Below are 13,618 nucleotides of genomic sequence, written 5' to 3' on the forward strand. Positions count from 1 at the left end.
ATTATAGCATCCTGTTGCCTATCCTACATTCTTCCCCCCACGCCCTTTCCAGGGAAAACAACAATTAGGAGTGAATCAGCTTCTAGGACTGTAATGTGTATTTATCTATTTAAGGGTGTAGTCACAGAACATGTGAGTGTGAGTATACTTATGTATGTGTGTTCAGCATAAATATAGACTATTTTTGTATAAGTCATGTAACCCTATACCCTAATGTATGTATTTGTGTGGTAGGATAGATTATTCTAGAGATTGAATTAGGAATATCAGGGAATATGTATGTGTATATAACTTTTTAATATATACTGTTACATTACCTTCAAAAAATGTTAATTTGCTTTGCTACAATAATGTATTTTCCCAAACCTTTTCCAGTGTTGGTTGTTATCCATCCTTTTATTTTTACTATTCTTTTCATATTTGTTTGCCTTTTGTATCTGTTCTATGAATTGCCTGCTTATAGCCTATGTTCATTTTCTATTCTATTTATCTTCTTAATGATCTGTAGCAGCTCTTTGCACGGGCCCTTGTCTCTATGCATGTTCCAAATATTTTCCATAGTTTGCCTTTCAGCTTGATGTATGGTTCTTTTATAAGGGTAGGAGTTTAAAATTTTGATGTGGCTAAATTTATTGATCTTTCTCTTTGTGGATTCTGTCATACTTAAGAAAGCCTTTCCTTCTCCAGGTTTATAAAAGTATTATTCTTTATTCTTATTATTTTATGATTATGTTTTTATGCATAGATCTTTAACTACATCTGAAATTGATGAGGATTGAGTAGGGATTTAATGTTTTTAAAAAGCAATGTTTTTTGTTTGTTTGTTTGTTTTGAGACAGAGCCTTGCTCTGTCCCCCTGGGTAGAGAGTGCAGTGGGTCATCATAGCTCATAGCAACCTCAAACTCATGCTCTCAAGCCATCTTCCTGCCTCAGCCTCCCAAGTAGTCAGTAGGTATACAGCAGGACTTCCAGCTAATTTTACTGTTTTTAGTAGAGACAGGGTCTTGCTCTTGCTCAGGCTGGTCTTTAAGTCTTGAGCTCAAGCGATCCTCCCGCCTTGGCCTCCCAGAGTACTAGGATTACAGGGCGATGCTGTGTTTAATGGTTACATAATGTTCTGTCACAGAGATAGGGCCTTCATGTGTTGCCCATTCCCTTAATGTCAGACATTTAGGCTGTTTCTCATTTTTGCTGTTATAAATAAAATTGTACTGTATTTCTGGTTATTTCCTCAGGATAGAGAGACAAGAGGTGAGGCAGTTAGAATCAGGGCCTTAGAACTGCACTTGATTCTCAACTCCACCACTTGGCTTGTAACCAAGTCACTCAACTTCCTTGTGCCTTTGGTTTTCTCATCTGAAAAGTGAGGATAATAATAGTATCCACCTCAGAGCATTGTACTGTTTACAGAGCATTAAATGTTTAATACACATAAAATACTGGTATAGTGCTTGGCACATAAGTACAGGTGGTCTCTGACTTATGGTGGTTCAACTTAATGATTTTTCAACTTTATGATGATGAGAAAGCCATACGCATTGATTAGAAACCATACTTCAAGTACCTATACGACCATTTTATTTTTCACTTTTGGTACAGTATTCAGTAAGTTACATGAAATATTCAGTACTTCTTATAAAATATCCTTCGTGTTCAATTACTAGTTGTTCCTGTTGTTTTTATTGTGATGGACATTTTAAGGCAAGTGACTTTGTAGAAAGGTCATGCCATTCTGTATTTCCAGTATGGGAATATGGGAGATCCCATTGTACCAACCCTTATTACCACTGAATTGAATATTATCATTGAAGCTTTGCTACTTTTGTGTATGAATGATGGGTCTCTTCTTGATACACACTTTTAAGTTTCTCTCTTGGGCCTTAAAATTAAACTGCTATCTTTAGGAAATGGCTTATTGCCTTCTAGATCCCTTTTCTGGGGAACTTGTAGCCCACCTTTTTACAAGCATATTCTTATTTTTCCCCCAAATTCATCACTTAGCTTGTGTCAATTCTCCTAAATTTATTCTTGTTGGCTTGTTCTTCAGGTACCTACATTTATTTGAGCCCTTACCATCTGCTGGGCCCTGTGCTGGGTGCACAAGCCTCACAGAGGAGTCAGTCCCTGTCCCTGTGTGAGAGAGACTCACAGTCTGGTAGAGGTGGCAGGTAGCACAGGAACAGCTGTAACCAGAGTAGGAGTGTGTATGCCATAGTACCACCCTGGGATAGGGGTGTTTGTTTGGGAGAAGCCCTGAAAATCTGTGAATGGGACTGACTGTTAAACACAAGCTATGACTGTGTTCTGCCTCAGAAAATTGGCTCTGTGGAATCCCAAACTTGAAAATAAAGGAGAGATTTTATTTTTAGCTTTATAAAATAATCTATGATAGCAGTTTTTAAAAAAATGTGTTGTTTCTATACATTTAACACATGTGGTTTAATTTTTTAAAAAAAGAAGTTTTATGAAACTTTTGTGAGGCATTGACTTTGGGCAAGTTTCCTAACCTCTTAGGTCTGTTTTCCCTTCTGTCATATTGAAGGTCCGATGAGGTTTTCCTACTAGGCTCTCCAGCTCTGACTTCATGCAAATCTGAGTGGAGCTCTGTGGTGTAAGTGGCTGTCAGTAAGCATCATGGAAGTTCAGGTGGTAGCTCAAGTGTGGGAGTAAGCCAGAGCGCTGCCAGCTCAGATTCTGCAGAGAAAAGGGACTGGGACTGTGCTCTGTGGCTCTCAGACTTGAATTGGCTGGGCCATTTCATGCCTTGGCATCGGGGTGTCCTCATCACCGGCACTGCATTTTAGTTTTTTCCCTCCTCTTGTAGGAACACCCTATTTCTGGGCAGTATTTTTGATCATTGCATGGAGTGATTCTGTGCCCAGTGGAAAGGTAGGACTGCTGGCCTCTGTCCCTCCCACACCCTGCCCTCTTTCTACTGCTTAGTCAGAAAGGTGTCCCTTAGCTGTTTTTCCAACCCACTGAGTTTGAATTGATCTCCCTTGCTAGGAAGGGGCGGGGCAGGCTCTTTCTGGTTCCTGCTAAAGTTACCTGACAGCGGAAGGTGTGCATCTGATAATTATAACTCCAGTGCTTCTAAGGCCTGAGTGATTTAGTTAAGAGCAGTAATCCTGATCTTATCAGGTGGGTTTTGTAGTCCAACAATGTTGCTTATAACAGTATCTGTTTTACTTCCTGGGGCTCCCCTCTCCTCCTAGGATTCTCCTGTAATCCTCCCATTACGCCCTTGTGCATGTCTCATTATCTCCTGGAGTCAGTTAAAATTGGTGGGAGGGCAAAGACTGTTATTTTCTTCATACCAAGATCTGGGAATTGGACTTTTAACATTACAACATCATCAACCAGGCCAGCAGTATAGAGCAGTGACAAATGTGGTACGTGTAATACTTATAAGAGCCCTGGACCTGGTCAAAGGTAGTTTATATGTTGCTTATTAAAAAAAGAAAAGAAAAGAAAAAAACAACTAACAGCAGCCATATTCAGCCTAAATACTTTAAATTTTGTATTTTGAAGCAGTTAATTAGTATCCGTGAGCTTGGCATCAGCCCCTTTGAAATCTAGTGATTTTGCTAATGACTACTTTCAGATTCAGGTCCTAAAAATTTGCCTAGATCCTTGACCTTGGGGTTCATAATCTATTAGATTAGAGAGTAGACAGAATGGAAACATTACTTTTCGGTGTCTTCACAGAACTCTCAAGAATCTTTATAAAAGGTGGCAGGATGTGTAATGGTGATTTAAGGACAGGACAGTTTCTTAGAGGTTCCAGAATATTGGGAACCCCAGCGAAAACTTGGCAGTTTAGCCCCTGTACTTTAAACCCTAAGAAAGGGTTAACTCTTGCCTTGGGGAAGAATGAGGAATGGGAACTAAAATTGCTTTGGACATCTGAGCTGTGCTTTAATAAGATATTCCAGGTGGTCAAAGAGTAATCCCAAAATAGCCTAGATACTTAATTGCTTTTAAAGTCAGGCGCTCCTGTCTCTGGGGAGGTACAGCTCTAAGGAATGCAGTGCTGGCTCCTGAGATCTTAGAGGCGTGGTCTGGTGGAGTTGGTTTGCTTGTTTTTGGGGGGGCTTTTTTTTTTCTTTTTCAAATCCTAGTAAAAAGAAAGGCCCACTGTAGCTTCTTGGGTCAGGAGATGTTTGTTAAATCTCCCCTTTTCTCCTCATGGGAAGGTTAGCAGTAAGCTTTTGGCTTCTGCCCTCACTTGGCTTTCTCTAGGGCTGTGGGATTGGTTTTGTCACCCCACCCCCTAGACAGTGGTCTGTTTTCATTAGTGCTTAAAGGCTTCCTGCTTGATCCCCTGCCCAGCTTCTATTTGCATCAGAACATACCTTTCTCATTATAAGAATTCAAATTAATTCTTCTCTTTCTCTTTCATTCCCTCTGTCCAGATCCAGTTGCTTCTCTGACTTGGCTGCATCTTGGGACAGTCTTTCTCGCTAGTTCTGTTGCTCCCCTTCCCTCCTGGGCCGGATTCTCACATTGCCGCCCAGCACAGCGCCAGCTTTCCCTCCTAGATCTTCAATACTGTTTACCAAAGAAATATATTGGCATTATAAATGATTACTGAGGGGCATTAGGAATATATTTGATTAAATGAAGAGCCATACTACTCTCTTACCTGAAAGACTAAATATTGTGAAAGTGTCAGTCTGGTGGTAACTTATTCTATAATTTCAGTGCAGACCAAATCTTCTTTGTTGGTCTGGGGGGGACGGTGGCAAGTGATAGGTCTTGACAAGTGGTTCAAAAGTTAATCTAGAAAATAGTAAGAATTTTTTTTGTTTTTGTTTTTGTTTTTTTTTTGAGACAGAGTCTCGCTGTGTTGCCCGGGCTAGAGTGAGTGCCGTGGCGTCAGCCTAGCTCACAGCAACCTCAAACTCCTGGGCCTAAGCGATCCTACTGCCTCAGCCTCCCCAGTAGCTGGGACTACAGGCATGCGCCACCATGCCCGGCTAATTTTTTTCTATATATATATTTTAGTTGACAGATAATTTCTTTCTATTTTTAGTAGAGACGGGGTCTCGCTCTTGCTGAGGCTGGTCTTGAACTCTTTACCTCGAGCGATCCACCCGCCTCGGCCTCCCAGAGTGCTAGGATTACAGGCATGAGCCACTGCGCCCGGCCAGCAAAAATAGTAAGAATTTTTAAAAATAAAAAATAATATAAACACAATTGGCTTTAATTTAGTATATCCTAGTTGGTCAAATGTTTGTATAATACATGAATGAATATGATGAAAAAAATTGAAAAGTGGAAGTCCCCTATAATCCCAATCCAATTAGGTGTCTGTGTACACTTATATTTGTATATGATACTTTTTCAACACAAATGGGTCATCAAAGCAGCCTAAAACATTGATTTACTCATTTGTTTTTTCTGTTCAGAACATATCCACTGCTTCCCCGCCGTTCAGAGTTCAGATTTACTCCTGGTATTCGATGCATCTCACAGCCTGCTTCCACCTTAACTGTTCACACTTGCTGTCCTTCCATGCTCCCTGCCCAAACATGCCTTGTTTACCCCCCACTCTGTGCTCATCTAAACTGTAAGTCTCCCCTCAGCCCACTCTTCAAGGCCAGCTCCCAGCCTTTTCTTCCACCTCCTGGGCACTGTGTGTTTTGGCACTTGTTGCCTTGCACTACTAAATGCTATATGTGTGTTCAGCTTGTTTTTCCAACTCTGTGGTAAAACTCCCAGTGGTGGGAACCACTTCTGTTTTTTTTTTTTTAGTTTTTTTGGTATTCTCAGAAGCTTGCACAGTGCTGTACCTGGGGTGGATTCTCAGGCAATCTGTGCTGAATGAATTTGTCATTGGATGTTCACTTCTCAGGACAGAAAGGGCCCCTAGAGGCTATCTTGTCCCACCCTGTCTCCTGTTGGATTCCACGCCATGACATCCCAGACAGATGGTAATCCAGAGACAGGAAGCTTCCACCTCCTGGGGAGGCTCACTTCATTACTGGGCAGTTCTAGCTGTTTAAAAAAAAATCCTTCTTCTGTAGACCTGAAATCCTCCTTCTGGTAACTTCTGCCCAGTCACTATAATTTTGCCCTCTGGGGCTTTAGAGAGAAGAAAAGAAAAAAAAAAAAGCCTGATTACTCTTCTACAAGGCAACCTTTTAGTTTTTCAAAGGTTGTGAATCTTGTTGTTTCCCCTCTGTCTTGTTGAGACAGGTTGGGTTCCAAGGTTGAGACGCTGAGGAAGCACTATTTTAATTTTGAGTAGCATTGAGGTTAGACCTTGATCCATTATTTTTTGTGTGTACATGTGTGCATGTGACAGTGCTGGCTTCCATATTCTTCTGGTCCATTCGGGGATGTAACCCTTTTCTCTCTCTCCTTCCTCATCCCCTGTCTCCTGGGGGAAGATGGGGCTCATCCTACCATGGATGATCTGTTTTGGAGGGAGGGAGAAGAAGTTAGCAATTCTTATTTCAGTACCCCCAGAACCCCAGATAACTCCCCTGGGCAAGTGTGGTTTTTGTTTGGCTGAAGTACCCAGATGAAACCAGTGAGATAAAGCAGGGAATAAAAGGACCTCCCGTTGATGGAGCTGCTCAGTGCCATGGCTTGTGCTTTCTAGCATTTTGTGAACAGAGAACTTTATTCTCACGTTTTTTTCCTCCCTCTCTTCCTTCCTCATCTCCCACCCAGAACACTTTCTACTGTTCTTTCATCCCATGGGGCAGCATGGTGTAACAAAGGGAGCCACACAGGCCTGAGTTTAAATGCTGACACTGCCACTTAGAAGCTCTGAGACCCTGGGCAAGGTACCTGAGTTCTTTGAGCTACTGTTTTCCCATCTCCAAAATAACCACCTCACCATTATAGAAAGAAGTGAGGAAATGCTTGTAAGGCTCCTGGTGCAGTCCTTGGAAGCAGAAGGCACACAGACACCAGCTTCCAGCTCCCGGTTCTGCCCCGCCAACCTTCTTTCACTACCATTTTTGAGGGATTTAAAGGCAAAACACTGTAGTTTTCCTGGGAAAAATAAGCTGAATGTGGGTATAGCAGCCAAAGCTAGTCTTGGGTGGGTATTTGGGAACAAACGGTCAGTTTCCTGTGAGCTCCTGGTGAGATCAAAGATGTTAAAAGAGAGTTCTCAAGTAGAGGAGGCTGAGAAGGCTGTAAACGGCAATAAGTGACCACTGCAGCTACTGTTGACTCCCCACACACGTTTCAGGGATATTTAGTGCTGTTGCCTAAAGCCTGCTCCCCGGGCAGGTCCAACTTACATGCAGTCTTTGCCCTTCAACTGAAACGCCTTCCGTGTTGACCCCTCTTGATCCCTAAAATGTTAAGCTGTCTCTTTTTGGGTGTGTTTCCCCCACAGGCCATCTGTCTCTGCCACTCCCTGCTTTCTTCCACCAATACAGTCTCAGTCGGCCACAGGCAGCATCCAAAAAAAAATTATTTCTGGGCTCATAACTCTCTAGTAGTCACACTCACACCCTATTGATAGGCCAAGACATCTCCCGAACATAAACTTGAATTGCATAAGTGAGCCATGTTTTATAGTAGTTGATCAGAGTTAAGAACCAAGAAAATAACTGCTTAGGCCTGTAACCCTCCGAGTGAAAGGAGGAGGGGAAGACAAGAGTTGTGGGGTTTGGGGGCCCACAGGGGAGCCCATCTCTGCCTTTTCGGTAGATGTGTCAGTGCTTTCTGTGTGCTGGGGGCTAGGGATACCCAGACGGGATGCCTACAGATTGGGGACACAAGGAGCCAGAACATGAGGTGACAGAGCCCAGAGCAGACAGGTGCTGACTGTGCAGGCTGTGCAGAGGCAGGAGGCTCCTGGAGGAGATGGCGCTCCAGCTGGTCTAGGAAAGGCAGGCCGGGCTCAGGAATTACTCTCACCTCAGCCAGAAAATCCTGGGAGGCAGGATGAAAGTTTAACTGCCTCAAGACAAAGAAATTAAAGCATATCGGACATTTCTCCATCAGCGCCAGCTGACTATTTTAAGTGGACCATCTTTGCCTTGGAGTTGGACAAAAGACACCCTCACTCTGGGCAACTATTTTCCCCACGTTTCTTTCAACAGAGTAACTGAGAGTTCCTGTCTCCCTGTCTTCTGTGGTCACCGAGCTGGAGGCATTTTAAGCTAAGTGGGTCACACTGAGTGGGCTGTGGCTAGTGCAAGGTGTCACCATCCTGCTGCTCAGTTCTCGTGCGGTTTGGGCAGAGCTGGAGAAGCCTAGAGGAGCTGATGGCCCCAGCCCCCAGCCTGCCAAGTCATTCTGCTCTGTTCCTGGAGCTGAGCTCTTGCAGGCAGGTGTTTATTTTCACACATAGTCACGTAGTGGTCACACTGGCATGCTTGTTTTCACACTTCTCTCCTGCTGCAGACAGCCCTGTCTGAGATTGTGGGTTGTGGATTCTGTCCTCTCTACCCAACTGAGTGTTAAATAGTTTGAGTGAGCATTCAGAGTGCCTGGAGGTTACTGTAATTAGCAAAAAAGGGTGTTTTCATCTCTCTTGGTGACTGGCAGAGAAAGAATCCTCCTGTGAACAAGAGATCAGCTTCAGAGCTCTGGCCATCAAGCTGCTGCAGTAAACAGCTGACATAACAGAAGCGGCAATGATCCCCTATTAACTGTCTTTCAGCCGATAGGGGCTCCCAGGATAATTGACTTTCCAGCAGGAATTACTGGCTCAAACAAAATCACTGAGCATTAGGGCAACCTACTGAATCCTTTGAAAGGGGGAATGTAACTCTGACTGGTTTTGCTGACCTGACAGGCATAATTCATCTTGATTATTCATGTGCTGGTTGCCACCAGATGACACCAGATTTCTGGTGACTGTAATTACAATATGGGGTGAGTTTTAGCTTCTTTTTTTTTTTTAAAAAAAAACAGTGCCCCTCCTGCTTGGTTACTGGCTTCCCTGAGCTGAAGGTGCCATGGGAAGGTTTCTAAGAGTGTCTGCCTTGGGAGATGATGAGTGCACACAACCAGATAGCATTTACTGAGCGCTTCCTTACACATGTCTTTTACCAGATAAGGAGGGAAACAATTTAGGGTAGCCTGTTTCATTTCAACTGATAGGGTGTCACTTCTCATTGGATATACTTACCTCACTATGTGCTGAATTGCTGCTATCGGAGAGTGGGTCAGCATCTCAGAGCCCACTTTGAGTAGGGTAAGCAAAGTATGGCCCCCAAATATACCCGAATAATGCCTCCTGCTTTATTACAGGAGAAGGTGGGAGAGAAAGGAATTCAACTAGGCTTTCACCTTATTGGCATGGTTTTAGAATGAGATATCCATGCAGTCCAAAGAATTTTGTGCCAAGAAACCTCTGCCTCCTCGCCCCACGTGCCCTTCCCCCACCACATACACACCGCAGCCAGCTAGGTCGCATGTGTGTGCCTGTGCCTGTGGTCCTGGGGGAAAAATGAGAGTTATAGGCTCTTACAGGCTCAGTGTGTCCGGTCCCATCCACTGGGTCCTCCGTTGACCAGTGGGTTGTGGATGAAGAGCAGTCACACCATGAGATTTCATACTCCCCACTAGCACGCAGGCTTTGGGTATATGTGTTTGTATATTTTTTGAAGAGATGCTTAATTGGTGTGCCCGACTATTGGTTCTGTTGGAGACAAAGACACCTTTGCTGTCAAGGAGCTTACCATATTTTGGGGGTGACAGATACTTCCAAAGTAATATGTTAAATTCTAAGCTAGAAATGGGCAGAGATTGCTTCTAGAATACTTAGTGCAGCTGCGAGGGAAGAGAAGGCTTCCCACGGAAGAGATGCCTGGTTTGAGGAATAAGAGTTGCCTGACTGGCTAAAGGTAGGAAGCCAACTTAAGGAATATAAACAAAGCTCTGTTTGCCATTTCCTCTTATTCAGTTGAATGGTGTTGCTTTAACCCAGACTTAAATTAGGCTTAGGTTTTCATAATTTCTCTAGTGAAAATGAATTCTCACCCTAGTGGCAGAGTCTGTACCTTGGGAGCAATCTCAGGCTATGGTGGCCCTCAGGAGTTACTAAGGACTTCTTAGCACTAGGCTTAGGGCTTCTAATGGCGAGCCTTGGCTGAGAGACTACAACTCCAAGATCCCTTTGGCCCTTTTCCCCCCATTTACAGTGTTGTGTGGGAAACCAGGCAAGATTTCTTTACAACCTGCAGAAAAGTGGTACATCTCAGTGGTGGCTTCTGGAAGATCAGCTGGGAATGACTAGGTTCTCAGCAGCCTGGGCCTTTATGTCCTCCTCTTCCAAGATCATCAAGTAAAAATGACACTCGTCTTTCTCCAACAAGGTGAAATCTTCCACCTGACTTCCTCTTATTCTAGAAAAGTACTCAAAAGCAAAAAAAGGTGTCCCTGTAAGGGTGGCAGAGGTGGTCACCTGAGCAGCCTTTTATGGTGTGAGCCAGGATAGCACCATTGCTAAGGGTCTTCATCTTCCCCCTGGATGATTGCCCTGCCCTCTACCACTCATTCTCCTCCTATTCGCCTGTCAACTTTGTGTTTTGTTCCCTTCTAGAATGGTGGTGTGGCCTGGAGTGATGATGCAGATGGAGGCCGGGGAAGAGAGATCTCTCGAGATTTTGCCAAGGTCTGTAGTATTTCCTTTGTCATAAAGATAGGGGCAGTTCTGCAGTGAGTAGTTGTGTCTGATTCACAAGGAATAAGGACAGGAGCGGCCAATGAGTCACATTTGTAGATATTTAGATGGTTGTAGTAGCTCTGATATAAGATTTCCTGCAGCAAGATGGAATTTTTCATTGTGTTTTTTTCTTGGGGAATTGGGATTGCAGCTGTATGAACTGGACGGTGATCCTGAAAGGAAAGAGTTCCTGGATGACCTCTTCGTCTTTATGCAAAAGAGGGGTGAGTGTGCCGTCTACTCATCATTCCAGTTCAGTGAATATTTATTGAGTGCCTACTGTGTGCTAGTCACTGCTAGCCGTCTTTGGACAAAAGACATTTACTGCTGATGGGTTCTGGATTTAGCCAGATAATTTACAGCCAGATAAAAGAGGGCAGAGAGGGCCTTGGCAAAAAAATGGATGGAACGATCATCCGCATTTGGCCCTGCCTTATCTCTGTCTCTCTTCTTCTAATTAACTGGTCTCTGGAGTCATTTCAAATTCAAATATACTTTTATTTTAGCCTTATAGATGCCTGGGCTTCACTTATACTAGCATGTGGGGCTTCTTGTTGGTATATCTAGTCTTATAGAGACTGAGAAAGGTAAGTGAAAGAATCGAGGCCACTCCGTTTTGGGGAGGGTCTGAAATGATCTGTGGGAAGGAAAGGCCAACTCTTTTTTTCTTATCTGTTGGCTTTTGATTTTTGCATTCACTGGCTTGGTTGGAACATTCCTGCAGTTTAATTGTAGGGTACAATAGCATCTGCTTTATAATGCACCTTCCCAATTCTCTGTCCTCTCCTCACCCCTCACCACCCCCCCAGTAGCCATCTCCACTGTGGACCATGGTGTGACTGAGTTGAGCCCAGTCACTCAACTTCCTGGCTTTATATCCTGTCATAGCAATGGGTTCACCAGCTGGGGCAGCTCTCAGGAAACATGGCCAGAACCCCAGCCTGTCTAGGAGAAGGTCACCTGTGTGGCTCCCCCTTTATCAGCCTCAGGACAAAGCCATAGGAGAGAGATGTTCCCACCAAACTCTTCCCCAGGATCCTTCTTATATCTGATCATGCATCCTTCGGTGTCTGTGTCAGCAGCATTATTGAGACCTGGGAATGAAATCCTCTTTATCCTCCACCGAGGTATAATGGCAGCCCCCAGCAGTTACATGTTCTGAGTTAACTTCTCTCTCTCTCTGTCCCTCTCCCACCTCTCCCCTTCCCCCTTCTCTCCCTCTCCCCCTCCTCTCCCCCTTCCCCTCCCTCCTCCTCCCCCTCCTTCTCTCCCTCCCTCTATCTCCTTCCCCTTCCTTTACCTTCCAAAGCCTTATTGCCTTTTTGGTGGCATACCTATTACTGCTGGTTTCCATAAAAGGGCAATTGAAAGTTTTGAGTCTTGGTCCCTGCAATCTCCAAGCCTATCAAAGCAGTCTAAGGAGCCTTAATTAGTTTACTCCTCCAACTGTTATCTGGAACTGCATGTGTCAGTAAAAACAAGAATATAATCCTGAAAGATAATGTGACTGGCAGCAATGAAACTCCCTAGTTGCCCTGCAAGAGAGAAATCCATTTAATACTTCAGTCTCCCCTTCCAATTACCTTTTAATTATTTACGAGCTCTGCAAGCCCAGCTGGTACAAACCCAGGAGCTGATCCTGTCTCAGAGGGGCTGCCATAGCAATATAGATTTTAATCAGTAGTGTAGCTCCACGGCTTTATTTTCTACTTTATTGTTTTTCTCCCTTCCCAGAAGGATTTTTAAAGGAAAATGGAAGTTAGATCAGCCGAGAGTGGAGATCAGTAATTGTTTACTACTGTATGTCCCCACTAGATGAGGAGCTTCTCGAGGACAGCCACTTTTTCATTCCTTTGTGTCCCCCATGCTAGCACAGGGCCAGGTGAAAGGTGCTCAGGACATGTTTGCTGTATGAGCAGTCTTGTTGGTTTTCTTGACTCAGCTTGCCACATGCAGGGTAGCTCAGCTGCCCTATAATTGAGGGTCGGAAGCAGAAAACAGGCTTTGCTACATATCCTGCTATTCTGCAGTAGTCTGCGGAAGAGCGGAGTGCTACCTAGTATATTTCTGAGTAAACCCAGAGCAGGAGTGAGTGACTCCCTTTGATAATGTCAATTTACCATTATTCGGGTCCTGAGTAAGTCTTTGTCCTGTCTTCAGCACTTATGTCAGGTATTTCACTGTTTGCTGACATTACCAATAGAAAGGAGACTGTTCAAGCCTGCTACTTGTTAGTTACTCTAATATGAGGTTTCTCAGCCTTAGCACTGTTGACTTTTGGGACAGTATAGTCCTTTGTTGTGGGGGCTGTCCTGTGTAGGATGTTTAGTAGTATCTGTGGCCTTACCCACTAGATGCCAATAGCAAGCCCCAGTCATGACAACCAAAAATGTCTCTAGACATTGTAAATATCTCCTGGGGGACAAATTTGCGCACTGTGGAAACCATAGAAGGGTGAGAAAGAGAATAAAGATCTAAAGTTTCCTCTGCAGAGGAAAACTCTTTATGGAAGTCGTCTTACCTCCAATCAGGTACCTGGGAGTGGGGCTGTGTCAGGTGGTATTACGAGCTCCCTTCCTGTGAGTGAGTGTCAAAGGAGTGAGTGCTGGGACCCCATCCTGGGCTGGAGTGCAGAGAAGGCCTCTGGGGGGAGCCATGGCTCCCGTGTATCGGAGCCAACCCCATAGATTGAGGCAGAAATGCTGGGGCACCTGTGGCCCTGGACAGGTGGAGGAACTCTTGTCTGTGGCCTGGAACCAGAGGCTATGCTGGGTTGGTCAGCTAGCACCAGAATCTGAACAGCCATGTTTGGCCAAGAAGTTAGTACTTCAGTCTATAGAACAGCCAAGTTATTGAGAGCAAAACAGGGGCTTTCAGGAAACTTGCTGTGGCCTTGTTAGGCTGCAGAGGGTAGACTGAGGCAGAAAAGTCATGTGAAGGTTGTTCTTTTAAATTCACAGTGATCTCCTTCC

At 44.3% G+C, this 13,618-nt stretch overlaps 1 protein-coding gene across 1 annotated transcript in view; it reads left to right on the top strand.

Moving 5' to 3' along the window:
* ARID3B (AT-rich interaction domain 3B) overlaps positions 1–13,618 on the top strand; it is a 44,438-nt gene that overhangs the window by 14,948 nt on the left and 15,872 nt on the right. The window contains exons 2-3 of the mRNA XM_045532016.1: positions 10,524–10,595; positions 10,798–10,870. Of these exons, the coding sequence (XP_045387972.1) occupies positions 10,524–10,595; positions 10,798–10,870 (145 nt within the window). The remainder of the gene's footprint in view (positions 1–10,523; positions 10,596–10,797; positions 10,871–13,618) is intronic.

The sequence above is a fragment of the Lemur catta genome, chromosome 1 (genome assembly GCF_020740605.2).
Source record: "Lemur catta isolate mLemCat1 chromosome 1, mLemCat1.pri, whole genome shotgun sequence".
Taxonomy (NCBI): Eukaryota; Metazoa; Chordata; class Mammalia; order Primates; family Lemuridae; genus Lemur; species Lemur catta.